Source organism: Lipotes vexillifer, unplaced genomic scaffold (genome assembly GCF_000442215.2).
Source record: "Lipotes vexillifer unplaced genomic scaffold, Lipotes_vexillifer_v1.1 scaffold98, whole genome shotgun sequence".
NCBI lineage: Eukaryota > Metazoa > Chordata > Mammalia > Artiodactyla > Lipotidae > Lipotes > Lipotes vexillifer.
In genome coordinates this window covers 799,779-821,062 of record NW_006799611.1, presented here as the reverse complement: position 1 = coordinate 821,062, position 21,284 = coordinate 799,779, and the positions used below count along the sequence as shown (strand labels likewise).

Sequence of the window (21,284 nt, the reverse complement as noted above, 5' to 3'; positions counted from 1 at the left end):
GGCCGAGGAATGCATGGTATCATCCTTGTAAAGCGCTCACACAGGGCCTTGTGCACAGAAGCCTCCCAGAAGGAGAGTTTCTTCCCTCCTTCCTTCTCTGGCCATGATCTGAAGCCTGCCCCATCTCTACATTGTTTCTTGAGCCTAACTGATGCTTCAGCTGTCACCTGCCTGACTCCCGGTGGCCACCTCGTGGCCTGATGGGTGACTGCAGGTTCAGAAGCAAAATTCAAACTAGCTTCTGGTCTGTGTTGGGGATTTAATAGCAAAGCGCCCCAAGGGAGGCAAGGAGTGAAAGTGGGGTACTGCACACAGAAAGACGCCTGGATGTTCCGTGCAGACAGGAGATGCATGAGGGGCCGGCCCCCTGCCACTGGGCCCGTTCTTGCTTGATTCTGTGCTGAGAACTTCCTGCACTTCACTTCATTGCAGATTTGGCTCCGATTTGAATCAGAGTTTTTCAGATGAAGAAACGGGCTTCTGGGACCATGGTGGGGCACATCAAGGGCTCCAAGGAATTGAAAATGTACGTTTTTGGTACATTTTTGTAACCTAGGGAGCGGATACAGAGGTTTTTGGGTTTTATTATTCCTCTTTAGGCCACAAATAGGTACTTTACATATACTCCTCTCTATTATTCAAAATCTCACAGTGTGCTCACTTTATTCTCATCTAAATCAGAGTATGGGATGTGTCAGTTGTCCTGTCACTGCCAAGGGCCTGACTGACCCCTGGCATGCCCAGTGGGGGCATCTCACCTCCTGCTGTCTCTGGCCTTTGGACCCTGAGTTTAACCTGGGTGTGCCCCGCCTCACTGGTCTTCTGAGGCTCCAACCTCTGAGCACTTGTTCTGGCTGTTCCCTCCTCCAGGAGGCGTCCCCTGATTTCCCAGGCACAGCTGACGAACCCCCTCCCCCAGCTTTGAGTCCTTTGTGCTTGTCTCGCAGCTCCTTCTTAGCTCTTCCCAGGCGGGCAGGGTCCTAGGAGGGTCTGCCATGCAAGGGATGAAGACCAAAAGGGATGAGCAATCCGGGGGCTGTCTCCATTCTCCAGTCAAGCCCCAGGGGTTGCCCTGCAGTCAAAGCCATAATAGAGCCCCCTGTCCATCCGTCAGTGCCTGGGGTCAAGGTCTGCCTGGCGTGGGGTCTGGGACACTCAGAGGCCAAAAGGGGGCATCTGAGGCAGAGCAGCGCTGGCCAGCAGGACAGGAGGAACAGCAGAGAGCAGAGTCTTGACTGTCAAGTGGACATTACAATTGTTTTCGCCCCACGGGGCTTCGAGGAGAAAGTGGAACGAGATATGCAAGGCTTAGCACAGCGTGGGGTGCACGGTGAGCATCCCTGAAGGCTGCTCCCAGAGGTAGTGGGTGGAACCCCTCGGCCACCTAATTCTCTGCCTCAGTGCCTGTCGAACCTTCCAGCAGGTCAGCCATGGGCAAGCAGGCCAACTGCATTGCCTGAGCCCAGGGGGTGCCCCTCTCATCACGGTGGGGGACTGCAGGGCTGTATGCAGCCACCCTCCTTCAGACCATCCACCTAATGCCTGTTGGACTGCCCATCTAACCGCACATCTGTCAGGTGGATTCGCATTCCACGTAGCTGCTGCAGAGACCTCACCTTCTCCAGTCCAGCCTCACAGCCCACACAGTTTTCTCAGGGAAGGCAGCAGTGGTGAACTCCAGAGGCAGGACCGGGCTGGGCCTCAGACCCTCGAAGACAAGTTTCATAGGGTGGGCTCAGAGTCGCGTTCCTCTCCTGGGACCACCCCTCTTCTCAACTCCCACAGAACCGTGGTCTAGACCCTCTCCAACCCCAGGTTCCTGGGAGGAATCACCCTGGAGCAAGATACTTCTCTCCAAGCCTCAGTTTTCTCATCTTTGCAATGGGATAAGAGCTGTTCTTAGTCGTTGTGAGGGTCAGTGAGCTAAAGTCTGTGACTGGCAGTGGCAGGGACTTGGCTACTGTTGGTCCTCTGGAAAGAGGGGCCTGGAGGGAAACCTTCTCCCACACCCTCTCTTGTCTCCATACTCGGCCTACATTTCCTCCCCCTCCCCTGACTTCACTTTCTGGGCTGGGGGGAGAAGACAGGCAGGAGAGAGGGGAGCAGTGGATTAGCACAGCCCCTCCCCTCCACCCCCCCAAACCTTTTTTAGTGACAGAATTTTGTCGGCAAGAGAGCTGGCAGCCCACTGCTGGGAGTGGGGTGGGGGGTTTGAGCTGGGAGTCTCCTCTCTCAGAAGCCTAGGCCTGGGGCTTGGTTGGAGGACCCAGTTTAGTCCTGCCTCTGTGCTGTGCAGTCTAAGCCAAGTGACTTAATTTCTGAGCCTCAGTGAGGCCACTCTGAAGGTAGGAGAGAGTTTCCTTGCTCCCTGGGTCCCTGGGCCTGACCTTGAAGGGCCAGGTTGCAGGGCCAGAGAGTGTGGGCTTAGGGAGGCATCCGAGGTGGTGTTGAGGCCATGGGTTTACAGCTAAACCTGGTTTTAAGCCCTGGTTCTTCTGCCTCTTGTTGGCTTTGTCATATTGAACTGGTCATTTCCTCCTTCTGAGCCTTGGGTTTCCCTTCTGAAACATGGGACCTTGACATCTGCCTCTCGGGGGTGTGTGGGGTGCGAAGAAAGTGATGAATGGAAGGGCCTCACCCAGAAGCCCCTGGGGCTGGGATTCACCCAAGGCTGCAGGAGAGAGTGGGGCGGAGCTGCCCCCAGGGGCGCTGGTGCCCCTGATGCACAACCAGGCAGATATGTGCAATGATACACCCAGGTGTGGTTGTGCAAACGTCTTCACTGACACACGGACACAAGTCTGAGACACCCAACTCCATACACAGATCTAGACAGCCAGCTGCACACCATAAACCAATACATGCAGACTCCCAGCTTCCTACACAATCTACCCAGGCAAACTGACCCACAGAGCTATTTCCATAGACACAAGGGCACGCACGCGCACACACTGATACTCCCCAAGGTACTCTGAGGAAACTTGAGACCTCAAGGAACATACTTTGAGAACCACATTCCTTGAGTCTCTGCCATCTCCCCCCCCCCCGGCCCCACCCCCACCCCGTCTCCCCTGGATCCCAGGGCCATGTCCAGCCCCGAGTCCTCAGGATTCCTCAGGATTTGGCCTCAGCTTCATTCTCCCTGTCACATTCCCCTGGGTGAGCTCGCCCACCTTGTGCCTCAGTGAGGCACAAGGTTGTTGAACACCTGGTTACTCAGATCTGGTCCTTCTGCGGCTCAGCCCTGTCCAGGACACCTCTTGGGTGCCCCAGAGACCCTCAGCTCCACGTGCCCCAGATCAGAGTGCTCCAGGGACCCCATCACAGTGATCCAGGTGCCCTGAGTCCCCTCTCGCCATTATCTCCTGGATCTGCCCCCTTCTTTCTCCCCAATTTTACCACCCTAGTCAAAGCCATAGTCATCTGTCACCTAGGTGACCGAGTTGACCCCAGTCTCCAGTCCATCTGACCTAATTGGATCTATTCTCCACTCAGCATGAGGACCCTGGATGGTCCAGCCTCACTGCTTCTCCCCCAGCCCCAAACTTAGCTATTCTTGCAGTTCAAGAAACTCACAAGATTTTGCCAGCCCCTGAGTTTTTGCACAAGCCTGGAGCGCTCGCAGACACTCCTCCCCATTCAGTGCCCCCATGCGGGCTAACTTCCCATCTCAGCTTAATATGTAGCTGCTTCCAGGAAGCCTTCCATGATGCTCCGCCCCTCCAGATGAGGTTGGGTACTCCTATAACAAGGCTGCACCGTACCTCAACTGAGTTCACATCACACTGTCTACCTCCCTGAGGCAGGGACCAAGCCCCAGTTCTCAGCCTAGTGGCTGGCACTTAAGGGGCCCTTCATATTAGTTGGGTGAATGAATGATTGTGTTGGGGAAAGGGATGGAGTGGGATGGGAGGGATGCATTTGTTTCAAGGATGGAGATGGGTCGGGGTTGGCATAGGACAAGGTTGGGGAGATGACAGTTATGGGATGGGACAAGGGAATGTGTTCGGCTAGACCAGGGACCCCAGGCTCTCCCTTCCTGACCTGCTGTCCCTGGTGCCCATTGAGAAATCTGCTGACATCTCATGCAGGACTGGCTCAGGCCCTGCACAGCCTCCCCCCAAGGAGAGGCACCACAGGCGTGTACAGGTTGGTTTATTTACAAATATACTGATGTCTCATCTTTTTTTGTTGTTTCCATTTTCTGCTTTTGTGGGAAGAGGCAGAAGGTGAGAGTGGAGGGCAGGGTGGGGTGGTGATGTAAACGCTAATAAATAATTTAACAATGACAAGTTATTAAATAAAATGTGTCTGGGGATGGCGGGTGGACAGTGAGAGTCTGTACAAGGAGAACAGCAGTGGCCGGTGGCCCGGTCCCCACACCTGGCTGGGCTGAGCTCCTGTGGGACCCTGGAGGGGGTGGGGGCACAGCAGAGACGCCCATTGGAAATGGCACTGTCCAAGGGCCAAACGTTGGAGGGTCCCTCCTGCTCCCCTGGCCCCCAGGCGGCATGTCTACGAGTGTGGGTCCGTGAGCCTTCATGTGTGTCTGGGTGTGAGTGTGTTTGTGTGCGTACCTGTGAGCGTGGACCCCCTTCCCCGTGGGGCAGAGTGAGCCCAGAGCTGCAGGTTCTCCCACATGGGAGATGAGATTCTCACCCCAGGTGGTGCCCAGAGCTCAGGCTGGGCCCAGGCAGGGGTCAGCCACTTCTCCTTCCCCCACGCCTCACTGCTAGGGCCTTACTCATCTGGACGTGGTGGACCCCCCCTACCTCATCCTCTCCAGGAAGCCTCCCAAGATGCCCAGCCCACTGGCACTGGCCCCTTCTCTATGGGCTGTGCTGAGCCCACGGTCTGACTCTTAGAACCACAGCGTCCCTCTGTGTGGCCTCCCTGGAAGGCTCCACGGGGTAGGTGGTTAACACTCGCTGTGTTACCTGGGGCATATTCCTTCCTCTCTCTGAGCCTCAACTTCCCCAAAGGGAAACAGGACTCGCCTTTTCTCCAGCACTCCCACTGCCCACCTCTTACTTTCTCCCTCTTCCTCCGGAGACCAGACTGCTACCTCCCCCTTCCCTTGGGCTTCCCACCCAGGCACCATGTGATGGTGATCCCATGTCACGGCAGGGGCGGGAGTGGTCCTGGCTACGCATGCCCCCCACCTCAGTCAAGGCTGCATTTCCTATGCGAAGTGGGAAGAGCCTGGCCATCTCAGCTAGCCCCAGACCCCAGCAAGCCTGCTTGCTTCTCTGTGCTTCTGCTGGGTGACCTTCTCTGAGCCTCAGGTTCCTCATCTGAGGAATGGGTCCCTAACAATGTCCAGACAGGCTTGGGGCGGAATGTGTATACCTCTCCTCCTAGGAGAGAGCCCCTCAAGGCGGGGGGGCCTACATCTTGTGCATCTGTGTCCCCACACCTAGTCCAGGGCCGGGAAGAGTGGGCATCAGAGCCTGGGGGCAGCGAGCTGCAGTACAGCGAAGGTGCTACCTAAACTAGCTGATGGGTCATCTTTGGCACGAGGGGCTGAGGTCCCTCTTGCTTTGACAATCTGTGGGTCATCAGCATGGGTGTCCTGTACCGGCTCCTGGCAGGGAGCAGTGTAATGGCAGAGGCAGAGCCCAGGCTGGAGTTGGGGTTCATGAGGCCCCAGAATGGCAATTTTACCAAGACAAGTCATGCTCCGACCTGGAGGTCGTTCATCAGACACAGAGGATGAGAAGCTGGCGTGGTGTCCCTATTCTCTGCTCCAGCTCTGTCCCTGACTAGTTGAGAGAGGCCTTGTCCCTGCCCCTCTCCTGGCCCACATTTTCCAGCTGCAGAATAAGGGGTGGACTAGTTGACCCATTCCTGAGGTTCCTTCCAACTTAGAGAGTCTGGGAGAGAAGGGCCAGGCCTACTGGTAGGGGAGAACATCTACCCCTGGACCTGCCCCGGTGCCCCTGGCATGATTCAACGGTGTGGGCATAAGAGGAGAAAGGGGACCATCTCTCAAGAAACCAGAGTGGCTGCCTAAGGGGCAAGTGGTGACCCAGGACCCAGAGATGGCACAGAACCTAGGTGGGCTGAGACTGCAGAAGGACTCAGGACATCAACTAAGACCCTGTGGAAGTTCTGTGTAGAACAACAAGAGCCCAGAAGGGCCAGGCTGGCTGCTGGGGCCTGAGAGCTGACTCTGAGCCGCATCTCAGCTCTGCCAGCTCTGCCACGGTGAAGAGCGTGGCAAGACGTGCGTGCAGAAGCCCAGGAGGGGTGGGGAGGTTGGCCTAGGATGCTCTGGAGGGACTGAGGTCTCCCCAGTGGACAGAGAAGCAAAACCACAGAGGATGTTGGTGAACTTTGAGGATCCCAGGAAGGGCCAGACAGAGGGGCCCTTCTCCAGACGGGTGGAGAGACACCCGTCATCCCATCAGCTCAAAGGTCCAAAGTCTGCCTGGAGGCAGACTTCTGCAGCCTAGGGCTCAGTGTTAGAATGGAAAGCAGAGCCATGAGCACTGGCTGAGGACACAGTGGCCTCCAGGGGCCAGCAAGGGGTCACTGAGAACAGGGCCCATCAGCCTGGCCTCACTTCCTCTTTTGACAGGGTTAGTAGTTGGGTAGATTGGGGGCAGAGGTTGATACAGTGTATCTGGCTCCTAGCAGGGCGTTTGACAAAATGGTCCACATGCCTTGGGTGAGACACACAGGGCCGACTCCTTACATCGGCGGATGTGCTGAGGAGGGAGAACAAACCAGTGGTCACAGAGCTGGGGTGCAGAGAAACTCCACAGGCTGGAATGAATCAAATAAGAGGAAACGTAACAAGAAAAAAGTCAAGGTCCTTCACTGGATCTCCAGGGACCGATAAGTGCCCCCTCCACACACACACACACAGAGAAGAGAGTTGTGGCTTAGCTGTCACACATGTGTCAGGGTCAGGGGCTCTGGTTACAAAAGGGCAGGGTGAGTTTCCAAGGTTATGTGCCCTAAACCATTCACTGGGTCTCAGGCCACATTAACAGAGGCAGGGTGCCTGAAGTGGGGGAGGTGATTGACCTGCTCACTTTGGCTGGCTGATGACAGTGGGAAGACTGGGTTATATCTGTTCCATACCTTTAGAGGGAAAGCTGGAGCCAGGCTGGGCGGTACAGTTTAAAAGGAAGAGCTGGAGAAGCTGGAAAAGCCTGGCTTTGAGAAGCGAGGACTCAGGGCTGAATAGGGCAGAGGTGAAATCAGCAGAAAAGGCAGCTGACTTGGGGCCCAATGAAGTCACTGGAGGTTGCGAGGAGAGGCAGAAGTGGCTTGGGCAGGAACCAAACATCCTATGGAGTGCCAAGTGGGTGACTTTTGAGATGCTTTTCCGCCTGGAGGTTCTGCCATTTGGTCTGATTCTACCTGGTTCTGCGGCCTCTGTTTCTGCCCAGGCAGCCCCCGTCTGGGCAGAGGCTAAGACACATCTGTGTCCACGTGCTTCAAGTTCACCTTATCCTCCTCGCTTCCTCCCTCCTATTGCTATCAGAGGGGCTCCCTGCCCCTGTCTGACCACTTCCCGCTTCCTGACAGGGCAGGGCTGACCCGCAGAGGCCTTTCTGTCTCTTTCAGCACGTCTGTGTATCTGTGTGCATTTCCGCATGGGTGTGCCTTTAAGTATGTGCGTTTGCATGTATGTCTCCATCCCTTTGAGTCAGCCTGGGCTCAACCCACCCGTCCCTGGTCCCGCCAGGATTGCCCCTCAGGGCAGAGCTGTGGTGGGCTTGGCCCACCTGCCAGGCTCTTCCCTCCTCCTGCTCCAGGCTCCAGGCTCCAGCTGGAAGGGGTGATCCTAGGCTGGCGGGCCTGCCCTCAGAGGCGGGGGAGGTGGGCACAGTGCAGGGCACAGGTACACACACGTCTCACACCCACCATCGTCTGGGGGCATGCACGGGGGCCCTGCCTCGACCTAGGCCCATGCCATGGAGGTGGCCTGGACAGAGAGAGGACATTTAAAAAAATAGAGAGAATTTAAGCTTCCCATAAAAGAGATGGGGAGGGGGAAGGAGGCGATGGAGGCCGAGGTGGGGCTGGGAGATGAGTGGCTGTCCGAGAGCTCTGGGTCCCTGGGGGTGACAGTCTCTGTGGGCAGGACACAGCCCCTGCCCAGGCTGTGCCCGTCTGCCTGTCTGGCTGTGCCCAGTGGGCACTTTAGCCAGGCCCAGTTGGCCGAGGGGAGGGCACCGTATGGCTGTCTGTAGAGTCTGTGCGGGTGGCGGGGCAGCCTCTGCGGCCTGCAGTCCCACCCCAGGGCCCTTGCCCAAGCGTCCGTGCGGCCCGGCTGGCTCTCAGGAGGCGAAGTAGGAACTCTGCATGGAGTAGAGCCTGTCGATGGGGTTCCCCACGCGGGCCTGCAGGGAGCCCACATCCGAGGAGCCGAGGAAGCAGTCGCTGAGGCTGGTTAAGGAGGTATCACTGTCGATGTCGTGGAAGATGGAGTCGTTCCCTGGGGGGCAGAGGCGGTGTCAGCACCGGGGTACAGGCTGGGGCTCCTGGGGGCCCTGTTGGCCCTACAGGCAGTGTGGCTGGAGGTGAGGGAGGGACAGGATGACCTGCCGACGGTGCCCGACCAGAGGGGTTGGGGGCTGTGGGTGAGGTCTCCAGGGCGCCCCCTTCCGGTCAGGAGGAGGCAGGTGGGCTGTGTCGGAAGGGTCTGCCGGGGTGGGGGGGCCCTGGGGCGGGAGGTGGCTTTTTGGGCCCAGGCCTGCCAGGTCAGGCAGGGGGCAGGGGCCGTGCTGGGGCAGCAGGGGGTCGGGCAGCTTACCATAGGGGTTCATGTGGTCACCTGGCATTTGGGGCGGCGTGAGGCCCTGCTGGAAGGGGTCGCTGCTGCCGTAGGGGCTCTGCTCCATGGCCACGATCTGCTGCTGCGGCGGGGCCAGCGGCGTGTAGGAGGCCATCATGCCCTCCATGCGACTCGACAGGACCTCTGGGGACACAGCACGCCCTCACTGACTGGCCCTGCCTGCCCTGTCCTGGAGACCTCACAGATGTACCCCAGGAGTCCCATGACCTCCCTCATGACCCCCCAGTCCAGGCTGCCCACTGCGGTCTCTCTGACCTCCTCCTTCCCAGCCCTGCCCCTGCTGAGGTTGCCTGCGGCCTTCTAGGGTCACCGAGCCTACATATCTGATCCCCCAGCCCACCAACCTTCCCCAGACACACAGTCCAGCGTCTCTTCCAGAAAGAGCCCTCCCTCCCCACCTCCTCCCTTCCTCCTACAGCCCTGCCCTCCAGGAGCTCCCAGCCTGGGGAAGACAGAGGCTTCCAGTGAGCAGCCAGTACTGATTCGACAACATATGGGTGCAGTGAGTGCCCTGCATCTGGGAGCATCAAGCTGGAGCCCGCACCCCGGCCAACAAGGCTCAGGGAAGGAAGGCTTCCTGGAGGAAGCAGCCCACCACCTCCATGCGACTTAAACAACCAGCAGAGGTTCAACCAGCCGAGCAGGGGGCAGGCATGCCAGGCTGAAGGGCAGCAAAGGCAGAGAAGAGAGAAACTGCCCTGTGGGAGCAAGGAGCCCAGTCCATGGGGATGGAGCGTGAGGACAAGAGAAGGTTGTGCCTGGGGAGAGAGATGGTTCCTTGGGGACCCGAGCTGAGTGGGGGCTCCCCTGAGGCTGTAGGAAGCCAGTGGAGGGTCTTAGCTATGGAGGGACTGTGGAGAAAGGCTGGGAGGGTGGAGGCCAGAGGAGGAGACCATTGGGAGGGGTGGGGTCTGTAATAATGCAGATGTGGGAAAGACTAAGAGGGGCATGAGGGACATGGGACAAGAAACCACTGCCTGATTTGGTGACTGAGCAGATGCAGTATGTGTAGGACAGGACGAGGGAGGTGACTCCTGGGTTCCTGGTGTGGGTACTGGGTGGGTGGTAGTGCCATTTGCTGAGACGGGGTAGGGGAGCTGTAGGGGGTGTTTTGTGCATGTGGCAGCAGGGGCAGCAGTATGAAGTGCAGTATGGGCTGTGATGAGCTCGAGGGGACCGTGGAACATTCCTGGGGAGGCTGCATCCAGGGGGCAGCTGGGAACACCGGAGAGTGAGACAGCTTGGGAGCAGGCTGGGAGACCTGAAGCCGTGGCTGCAGCCCCAGAAGGCTGGGCCATCTCGGGAGAGGGGGCAGAGAGAGAAGACAGGAAGAGCTGGGCTCTGAGGCCACGGCCTTGAAGCCCAAGGTCCAGCCTGGGACACTGGTCTGGCCCCAGAGTTCTGAGTAGAGGGGCTGCCCATCAATCCCTTGGCATCTGCCTCAGAGACCCCGGCTCACCTGGGAGCAGGCAGCTGAGGCCCCTACCCCAGTTTGGCAGACTCAGGGAGCTCCCAGTGCCCTCCCTTCAAGACCTAGAAGGCTCCATGTCCAAGTTGTGGAAACAACATCTGGGCAAGGCCCAGTCCACCCTGGACTCCTCAACACCTTCAGACTTTCTCTGGAGACTTCTGCTGAATTCTACTGTGGGCAGTAGGGTGTATGGTCACGTTAAAAGCACAGGCTTAGGAGCCCTACACTCCGGGCTGAAGCCTGGCTGTGCCCCTTACTAGCTGAGTGATCCCAACAAGTCCCTTAGTCTCCCTGAGCCTCAGTCTCCTCATCTGTGAGAAGGGATGTAACGATGCCCTGTCCTCTCAGGGATCTGTGAGAATTAAGTGAGACGGAGCGTGTGGAACGGTGAGAACAGTGCCTGGCACACCGCGTCGCTGTTTTGAATGTGGAAATTCTGCCACCCCTCCGGGCCGCCCACCCTGCCATCTCCCCTCCTGTGTCCCATGGCCCCCACTGCCTGTCTCCTTCACTGACCTCAGCAGGTTCCAAGGCAGCAGCTCCCTGAGCTCTGATCGCCTTGGCAGGAGGTTTCTTGGGAGTCCAGTTACAGAGACTGAGCCCCACCCCGGGCCGCCCTGCTCACCTTGGCCCAGCCGCTGGGAGTTCTGCTGCTCCTGTTGCTGCTGGTGCCGCCGTGCCAGCTTCTTCATCTGCAGGAGACACAGTGTGTGCCAGTCTCCGCCTCCAGCCCCCCTCCATTCCCACACCACCCTCATCAGGCCCCTGGTCTTCTGCCTGCACCCCCTCCCCATCCCACCCCTGTCCAGCGGGGTGGCAGGTGCCTGTACTCACCTTTGCTCTTTGGTTCTGAAACCAGACCTGGACCACACGCACGCTGAGGCCCGTCTCTGCAGCCAGCGTCTCTCGGACCTGCCCATAGAGAAGGAGACAGGTCAGGCCTGGGGGTAGGCGGGGGGCAGCAGCTGGGAGGCAGCAGGTTTGGGGACATGGGCGGGGAGGGGGAGGGACGCCCAGCCCCCAGCAGGAGCAGAAGGGGTGGTGTCTGGAAAGGCAGCACGTTCGGGGCTGTCAGCCTCCACCCCACCCCAGGCGCCCCTCACCTTCCGGCAGGGCTTGGAGGAGACCTCGAAGGAAGCCTTGAAGGCTCTTCGCTGCTGCGTCGTGAGGATGGTCCGGGGTCTTTTGGGCCTCCGCGGGTCCTTCCCGTCGTCCCCACTGCCCTTACTCTGGCTGCCCTGTCCCTTGGCCGGCTTCATGTCCCCATCTTCGTCCTCGCTCTTCACTGTGGGGGACACACCCCAGCCTGTCAGCCTTGTATCCTCAGGCAACTTGCTACCTGATGGGATCCCATCACCTCCTGCTAACACCTGCCACGCCTCCCCAGTTCCCTCAGGGTAAAGACCACCCCCTTCCCCCGACCCACAGGCCCTGCCTATCTAGTCTCTCATCTCCCATCCGGGCCCTGTGTGTCCTCTTCCTCAGCACACACTCCTCACTTTCTTATCTTGGACCCCCAGGGAGACCTGAACCAAGGCCCCCAGACCTGCTCTGCTGACATCACACAGGCAGACACACACAGGAAGGCACCCTGGTGAGCAGGCAGAGACACACAAGCACGCATGCATTGCACACTCAGATGCGCACACGTTCAGAATGGTAGAGATACAGGCCCACGTGGGGACAGGTATGGGCACTGCAGAAGCACGCAGGTGTACACATGTGGCTGGACACACTGAAGGGAGCATAGGATACTCACTTGTGGCCTATCTGCTGTCCTCATCAGGCCCATGCCCGCCTGAGGAGAGATGCTGGCATCTGTGTTCATTCTGGCCCTGGGCTTCCCCTGACCCATCTTGCCTGGGACCCACCTTGTCCTGCTGGCCTCCGGTGCCCGGGAGACCCCAGCCCAGCATGTCAGCCTTTGGGAAAACCAGTTCCCACGGCACTAGCCCAGCACTAGCTTGGAGCTTCCAGGGACTAAGAATTGATGGGCAAAGACACAGTCCAGATGTTCTCACACAGGAGTACTTGTGACCATGACATGTGCACGCGTACACACACACACGTAGAGGTGCATGCTCACAAGCAGGGACATACAGACATGCACACATCTGGACAGACACACACACCTGCATGCAGAAGCGTGAGTATTCACCCGGAGGCACACCCACACCCACTTCCATGCCCGAGTTGTGGGTCTCAGAGATGCCAGCCCCAGACAGATAGCAGAGCCTCCCTCCCACCCCCCATGCCTCCTGCTGACCCCAAGTCTGAACTGGTCTCCTTTCTCCTAGACCATCTTCCTCTGAGCATGAGCCCCTGTGGAGGGGACCTCCCTCCGAGAACCCCTCCCTAGGCTTGGCGTGAACGTGCCAATGGCACCTGGCTGGCCTCTGCTCTCCCACAGGAGCCCAGGCAGCCTGGCCGCCGTGGTGCCCTGCCCAGGGATGGACAGAGGTACAGGTGGTGGGAGCTCACACCTCCTCCAAAGGCTCCGGCAGGGACAGCGATCCTTTGTGTGGGCAGGTCCTGTGACCATGGGCTCCAGGTTCCCCACAAGGCCCGGCAGATCAGGGCGCCTCCTCCCCACGCCCCCAGCTCCAGTCCATCTTCGCCACACCCAGGAATGACAAGGTGCCAGCCTGCTCCCTGACTTTTCCCTCCTTAAGACTTGTTCCCGGCTGGCCCTGCCCTTCCTGCCAGGAGGGCTCCAAACTGGTAAGGTCGTTTGGGGGCTGGAGCAGGCTAGAGAGGAGGCTTCACCCTGGGAAATGGAGTCTCTCCCTCCACCCCCGAGGGCCCCAGTCTCCCCATGCAGCGGGAAAAAAGGGAATAGGTTGGGGCTGCTGAAGGCTCTGGGGGGCGATGCAGAAAGGCTGCATCAGATCAGACACCTGCAGCCTGCAGACCCAGTGCTGGGAGAGCCCCCTGGGATGCTGTGCTGTCGCGGGGGGCCACAGCAAGGATAAGAGCAGGGGGAGGGTGGTGGGCCAGAGAGCAGGGGGTGTGCCAGCATGTGTGTGCAAGCTACAGTACATGTAAGCACGTGGATGAACATGTGCAGCCACATGCATAGGTGTTACTGCGTGAGTGTGCTGGGGCCTGCGTGCACATGTTGTTTACATGGGTGTGGGCTTCTGCATGCTTGGGCATGTAATAAGCACATGTCTACACATGCATTTTATGTGCTTGTGTGTGTGCATCTGTGATCACATGCACCTACACCTGTGTGTGATAGTGTCCAGGTACATTCATGCGCCTGTGGGGCTGTGCACACGTGTCTGTGTGCACCCCACACGTGCACATATGTACTGAACCCATCAGTGCGCATGCGTATCGGATGTGGGTACAGCGTCTGTGTATAGCGCATGTCTTGGGGTCACGAGCTCGCTTCTCCTGCAGGGGCGGGTCTCCCCACCACCTGCCCCAGCTCCAGGCGCAGCTCACCGGAGTCAGACTCGTCGGGGCTCACGGAGCTGAGCAGGTCCTTCTCCTTCTCGTAGTCGCCCTTGCACAGTAGCTGGCCCTCCTTGAGCACAAACTCGTCGCCCTTGCGTAGCTGCCGCTCACACACGCAGCAGCAGAAGCAGCCCAGGTGGTACACGCACTCCAGCGCCCGCATCACAAACTCAGTGGGGGCGATCTTCTCCATGCAGCCGCTGCACTTGGCCGCGAAGAGCCTGCAGGTGCAGAGTGGGCGCGGCGGCTGGGCTCAGTGGTCCCTCCCAGAGGCACTGCTCACAAAGCACCTCTTCCTCCCGCCACGCTGACCCTCCGGCCCAAGTGGGAGAGGCCCTCCCTGGGCACAGAGCCAGACAGTGGGAGCCCTACCCCCTTGGCTCACAGGGCCCTGGTGGCCTCACGGTGGGCACTGGGCAACCTGCCCGGAGGTGCCTTCTGGGAGCATCAGCTCACGGTCGTTCCCGCTCAGAGACACAGTGGCCACTAGAGGGCAGAGTGCAGGTTCAGCCTCCGCCTTCCCCGGGAGCCAGGTGGGCCCCTGCCCTGAGGGGAAGGCCAGGCAGCCCACAGGTCCCATCTACCCTTACTCTAGCGCCGGCTCTCCTCCTCTCTGTCCCTGCCTCTCCCCCACATCCAAGCAATCCCCAGCCTTGCCCAACCCATCACCCAGCCCGGGTCCCTCCTCTCCTGCCTGAGGGCTGCCCCAGTGCCCTCCCTGGGTTCCTGGCCTCTCCAACCCTTCAACTCACCCTCCAGGATGACAGCCAGAGGGATCTGTCTAAAACACACATCTGATCGTGCTGCTTCCCTGCTCCAGATTCTTCCATGGCTCCCTAGTGCCCTCCGGAGAACCTTCAAGTTGCTGAGTCTGGCACTCAGGCCCTTCACAGTCCTGCCTCTTCTCTGACCCCTCTGCTCCCCGAGGCTTCGGCCCCGTGGAACAGCCTGCAGTCTCTCCAGAGCACCATCACCTTGGCTCTTCATCATGTTCTGGCCTTTGCCTTGGCTACCACCTGCTTATCCCTCATCGTAGCTTAGGAATCTACACTGTGAACAGACATTCACAGAGCACGTATGGTGTACCAGCCGCTCTTCTAAGCGCTCTGCATGCAGAAATGCATTTCGTCCTTGCAACAACACTATGAGGCAGGAAATATTAACCCCATTTTAGAGATTAGGAAACTGAGGTGCTGGGAGGCAGAGTCACGTGCTCAAGGTCACGTGGGTAGTAAATGATGGAGCCGGCTCTGTTCCCCGGGCCTGATCCAGTCCCTCCGTGACAGGGAGGATCCATCTTCCATCTCCGGAGACAAAGCTGGGGGTGGGGGCGGGGGTCTTTGTGACTCCGGCGAGTGTGCAGAAAGAGTCTGAGCAGCAGGGCCCCGCCTCTGCCTGCACCTACTGACCGCTCCTCCTGGCCCCCAATCCCTGTCACGTGCCCTGCTCTGTGGGAACTACACTGATGGAAAAATTTATGAAGAATCAAATTATTGCTGCTGGGAGGGAATTAAAACCATTTTTCATTCCCCACGTCCCTGGGCCACGTCTGCGGGCGCCACCTGGGGAGCATTGTGCACATCCCATCCCTCTTTATGGCCTGCCATCACAGGCACAGATTACAGCTGCACTTCTCTACTAATCGGTTCTGGAACAGAAATGGCCATACATGCAAGGCTCTCGGCCTGCCTCCCTTCCCGAGGCTGCCATCAGCACCGCCCACGGTGAGCTGGTGGGACGCGGTGGGCAGGGCCATTCCGAGCTCTGCCTGCTGCCCTGGCACTGGCCAGGGCACTCAAATTGGGGACACCCCAGCAACCCCTGCCATCCAGCCATCCACCTCTAGTCTACTCAGCAGGCTCCTACTCATCCTGCAATGCCCAACTCCAGTGCCACCTCCTCTGGGAAGCCTTCTTTGATGCCCCAGTCTGGGGGAGGTGGCATCCTCTATGCTTATCTCAGGCCTCAGTTCCCTCTACTATAAAATGGGGATGTCAACAGGACCTCCCTCAAAGGGCTGTTGTTAGGATTCAATGATACTGAGCATTTAACTCAATGAATGAGTACCACATCAGAGTGATGGCACATGGCCCTGTCAGCTCCCAGTTCTACAGAGGTCCACCTGATCCTCAAGGAGGCCTCAGTGTTTGAAAAGGCCATGAGTGAAGGCTTGGGGGCGTGCAGAGGCTCAGGCAGACAGGACCCCACTGGCCCACACAGTGCATGCCTCCACAACGGTATATGAGATGGATGCAGCTCCAATTTGGCCCTTTGGCTGGAGACCTTTGTTCAGGGTGTGACCCACTCAACTGTCCATGTACCATAAGCAGAGGCCCTTAGGAATCTGGCTGGCCCTCCAACTCTGCCAAGGGGCTAGGGAAGGAGCCAGGTTTGCAGAACCTGCTGCTCTGACATGGAGGACACTTCTGCCTTGCCCCTCTCACTGCCTCCTTGTCCCTCTCCCCACACTCTACCTCCTGACCTGGCGGCCCTTCTAAGGGCTGCAGCCTGGCCTCTGTGGCCCACGGGTGGACAGGCAATGGCTGCATCTCTGTGTCACCATATCAGGGCCAGGGCCCCAGGCTGGGTTGGCACACCTTGGGCGGTTACCAGAGAGGAGGCCCTCTTAGTCAGTGGGAGGGAGCAGCGGGGGGGAGGGGTGTGTGACCTGCATTTGCAGGCGCTGCCACCATGCAGGCTTCCTTCAGAACAGCCCCGCTAATGCCTTGGCAGCAGGGGGTCGATTGCTACTTTCTCCAAACTCATCAACACATTCTATTATTAATACTTCTCCAAAGCCTCGGTGCCGCCATTACAGAGGCAGCGCCAGCCACTCGGGGCATCATCTGTTATCTAGATTGCAAAAACTCGGGAAATAAAACAAACTGCACACTTTATAAACAGAATGTGCCATCGGTTTGGTCTCCAAGCATCTCTCCACCCAATAAAACATCGTGGGGGGGGGCAGGGAATGCATGAAATACTCCCAATTATGGGGCTTCCTTTGTCTACCGTGCCAGGGTGAGAGCTACCAACTGCATGCGTGGGAGGGGCTGGGGTGCCAGCGGGGTGCCCTCCTCTCTGTGAGCCCCCCACTCCCTCCTTCGATCTCTCCCACCATGAAGGATCGGTGGAACCAGCCATTGAGAAGCAGCCCCAGCTACAGGCGGGTGGCACTGGAATCAGATGGACTCGGGTTCAATGCCTGTTTCCACCACTTGCTGGTTTGTGACTGAGCAAGGAATTTCCTCTCTCTAAGCTCACTTATCTGTATAATGGGCTCAGCAACACTGCCTGTTTCTCAGTGTGAAAATGCAGTGAGTTGTCTGGATAAAGCTGTGAGCACAGAGGGAGTGATTGGGGGCTGGGGCAGGCCTCTCTGTGAATGCTGCCCAGAAGCTGCAAATACTGACCAGAGATGTAGAGTTGATCAGGCTGAAAAGCTCCGGGCCACCCTGCCTCCCTCCCCCTCCTGCCCCAGAGATGCTCCAGAGCCTGATGTGAAAGGCCCGGAAAGCATCAAGGGCACTGGATTTGCAGCCCTGGTCCTGCTCTCCATCCTGACTGGCTCTGTGACCCTGGGCAAGTCTGAACCTCACTTTCCTCATCTGTAAGACTGGGACAACAGTCCCCACTCCCCAGCTGGCCTGGGGATTCCAGATGGGTGTGTTGCTGCTTTCCACACTTGGGCTGGGAGGCCAGGATGGGGCAGGCCCTGGGGTCAGGGGACGATGGGGTGCTGTGGGGCAGCTCCGAAACTCTGGCCCAGGCGGGTGGGGAGCTTCCTGTGGCTTTCCCTCTAGCTGCCCCGCCCTCTTGGTGCCAACCCCCCTGCCCTGGCTCCTTCCCCAATCCAGAAGCTCCAAATCTAGATGGCAGCTCCGTGACCACAACACAGACACACAGGCTTGCTGGCAATCCACACAACCCCCTCCCCATTTTTCATGTAAACCGCCGACACTTTTCTCCTCACACTGTGCCTACAACCTAGAACGCCAATCCCCCTCTCCCAGCCTCTGCCTGTCAAATATCTGTTTATGAAGGATTTAGCTTGGGCATCCCTTCCTCCAGGAAGCCCCCTTCTCCTCTCCAGTCTCAGATACTTCTCCTCAGGACTGCACTTTACATATTTCCAGGTGCACCTTCCCCATGGTCACCTCTGTGCCTTCAGTGCTGAGCCTAAGTCCCTGTACACACTAAGGTGAGCAGTGAATGTTTGCTGAATGAATGCTGAACCATCCAATATAGCCCTGTTCAGCCCGTGAGGCAGGGCAAGTCAGTCCCCACCCCCACAGGGAAGCTGGTCTGTGGGAGCCTAACCCACCTGCCCTGGGGAAACAGGACCACCTGGGAGGGGAGCTGTGTGTGGGGCAGGGAGGCTAAAGCAGGCAGCCTGGGGTTCCCTTCTGGCTTCGTAACTTTTCCCTGTGTGACTTTGTTCAAGACAGTGAGCCTCAATTTCTTCATCTGTAAAATGAGAATGATGGTACCTACCTATGGGGTTGTTGGGAGAGCTGAATGCATGTAAAGCCCTCGGCCCTGTGCTGGCGTGAAGAAGGCATCCCACAAGAGCTGGCTTCTGCCTTTCTCTTGTTCCACGTGAGTCCAACATGCTTTCATTGATTATCCTCGCTGGGGTCTCCCAGGGGTCCCTGGGAGCAGCCTCCCTGATGCAGGTCCCAACCATTCCCCCTTCTCATGACCACCCTGGGTTCTGGATCCAGCCTTCTAGCTTCTGTCTGGCCTGGGCTGGACAGAGCACTCCTGGCTCAATTCTCTGTCTGTCTCAATAATATCACTGAGCTCAGTTAACATCTAACTGCATCACCCCATTAAGTCCTCACAGAACCCTAAAAGGAAGATGTTTCCATCTCCGTTTCACAGATGAGCACAGGAAGATGCAGAGGGCAGGTTCAGGGTCACATGGCAGCACCACCATATACTCCTTCCTCCCTGCTCTGTGCATCCAAATGTTTCTTTGTTCATCAATTAACCCTGGCCCTTTGCTCTGAGTATCATGCCCATGTCTGTCTGCCTTCAAGGCTCTGAACACCCCGAGTTCTTATTACTTGGCATAAGCCCAACACCCAGTTTCTTAAACCAAATTGAACATCTCCCCCTCCCCCAGGATCATCTGTGATTGCAGCTTAAGAAATTCCCTTTCTTGGGATGTCCTTCCCTTGAAGAGTCCCAGGGTACGACAACATGTCTCCATCTCCTTTGAGTTTTTATTGGCTTATTTATTTAATGCTCAATTTATTAAACTCATAAAGCTAATAAACAAAACTCAGAAAGCCAATTTTTTGGGGAGCATTTGAACGTGGATTACAAAACTGATTAATTAATTTCTCTTAAACCATTGACACCTGCAGTGATACATGCAGTACAGCTGATTCTTTTACCTCTGATAAAACTGGTTTCCTAGTGTCCCAGGGCCCCTCCAGTCTCTCCTCATGGGTTTTCATCCCCAGATCTTGGAGTCCACACAGCACTCATTAGGCTTGGAATCCTGGCTCTGTCACTTCCTTGCACTGGAACCTTACACAAGTCCCTTCTCCTCTCTGAGCCTCAGTGACCCCATCTGTCCAGTGGGGATGATGGCCTAGGTGCATCCCCCCAGGCTCAACACGTGGTGATCATGATCACTGTCATCATCTCTCCAAGACTGTCCAGCACCAGTTCACTATCCTTGCTGAGTAGAAGCTCCTCGGCCTCCTCTTCCTCACTGTACTGCCATTCCCAGACCCCCATCATTGCACTTTACAGTTTATGTAGCCCCTTGCTGGGTTCTCAGTCCAAGAGCTCCCAACAGTTTTAGGATAAGCCCAAAGATCTAATCATGGCATTCAAGGCCCCATTCTACCCCTGTCACACCTGGCCTCAGATGCTCTGCTACAGCTGCCACGCTTCTCGTTGTTCCCTGAACACAGCAAGTCCCTTCCTGCCTCCTTAGCACCTAAAATTCCATCTGACTCTCCGACCTATCTTCTCAACCCCTTCCCTTTACTTCTCGTTGAACTCCTCTTCATCCTTCAAGACCCAATTCAATTGTCACCTCCTCTGTGAAGCCTTCCCTGATACCCACAGATCCAGATACTTGTGTGTCTGAAGCCCCCACTGACTTAGAAATAAGGAACTGGGTCTAATTCAATCCCCTACCCTTTGCTCTGGCATTGAGTTGGTGGTTAATGACTATTTGTTGAGTGAATGAATAACCTTGGGAGAAATGAAATGGGCAGCCAGGTAGGACAATAGAATATTGGTTCCTCTGCTCCTGGGGGGGGTCTTAGAACACTACCAGCTAACAAGATAAGTGAACTTGCCCTCCCGTGCCCCCTCCACACCTAAACAACCCGGAGTCCGGTGTCCCAATTTTTTGTCAACGAAGTTCTATATACATCACTCCTGTTGGGCTGGGAGTCCTGCAGTAACACCCCCAACATCCACACTGCACTGTCATCCATAGTTCACAGGGAAAGCCCTGGGAGTGCCAAGTTGGTATTAAATGACTTCCCTGACCTTTAAGTGATTGGGCCAGGCCTGGACACCTGACTCAAGGTGGGCCAACTAGACCCTCTGTCCTGTGTCTCTTCCTTCTCCTGCTCATTCAAGGGCCCTTTTAACACCCCCCCCACCCCCATCCTCATCCTCAGAGGTGTGACTTTCCACGTCTCCCACACCAGCTATGTGGCCTTGGGTCATTCACATCCCTTCTTTGAGCCTCAGTTTCCTCTTCTGTAAAATGGGGGTGTTAATCCTCCTCTCACCTGGTGATGTGAGAAGGCCTAGTCCACAGGGCATCTCGGCAGGTGTGTGGTCCCTCTCGCTCCCCAGTCTAAGTGTCACGTGGTACCCAGTGCAGGCTCTGGAACCTTCTCTTCTGCACCTCCAATTTCAAGTCTGAAGCCCCCATCACGTCGTTGGGTCTGAGTTCTCCCTGAGGTATGAGCTTCTGTGAGACCCTCCCTCAGGGCCACACTGGGGACCAGGGAGATTCTGGACCTGGTTTCCCTTAGGGCCTCTCCAGGCCCAAGTCCCACATTTCCTGGAAGCACTCCCTCCATGGGGACCATGAGGCTTGGCACCTGGAACCGAAGGCCCTCTGTCCCCACTGTCCACACCTTCATGGATTCACCCAGCAAACACCCAAGGAGTCTGACTCTGTGCCAGGCTCGTGCAAGATGTTTGGGGAACAGTCAGATCATATCTTGTCCCATGGGAGCTGGCATAACGTGACATGTGCTTTGACGGGGTACACTCAGCAGGCTGGGGTGGGCATAGAAAGGCATGATAGTCAATCTGGAGGACTTCCTGGAAAAGGTGACATGACACAGAGTTAAAAGAACTTGGGGGCTTCCCTGGTGGCGCAGTGGTTGAGAGTCCGCCTGCCGATGCAGGGGACATGGGTTCGTGCCCTGGTCCGGGAAGATCCCACATGTCACGGAGCAGCTAGGCCTGTGAGCCATGGCCGCTGAGCCTGCGCGTCCGGAGCCTGTGCTCCGCAACGGGAGAGGCCACAACAGTGAGAGGTCTGCGTAC

At 57.5% G+C, this 21,284-nt stretch overlaps 1 protein-coding gene across 3 annotated transcripts in view; it reads right to left on the bottom strand.

Annotated features, from left to right (window-relative positions):
* Window positions 1-8,216: 8,216 nt before the first annotated feature.
* Window positions 8,217-21,284, bottom strand: part of LMX1B (LIM homeobox transcription factor 1 beta) — an 82,242-nt gene continuing 69,174 nt past the window's right edge. The window contains exons 3-9 of one of the 3 annotated variants that reach the window (XM_007471708.1): window positions 13,734-13,966; window positions 11,387-11,568; window positions 11,118-11,195; window positions 10,880-10,975; window positions 9,083-9,089; window positions 8,792-8,935; window positions 8,295-8,452 (exon numbers count right to left, since the gene is read on the bottom strand). In XM_007471708.1, the coding sequence (XP_007471770.1) occupies window positions 8,295-8,452; window positions 8,792-8,935; window positions 9,083-9,089; window positions 10,880-10,975; window positions 11,118-11,195; window positions 11,387-11,568; window positions 13,734-13,966 (898 nt within the window). Of the gene's footprint in view, window positions 8,453-8,770; window positions 8,936-9,082; window positions 9,090-10,879; window positions 10,976-11,117; window positions 11,196-11,386; window positions 11,569-13,733; window positions 13,967-21,284 lie in introns of all 3 variants that reach the window. The other 2 variants (XM_007471707.1, XM_007471706.1) reach the window with 2 other exon arrangements.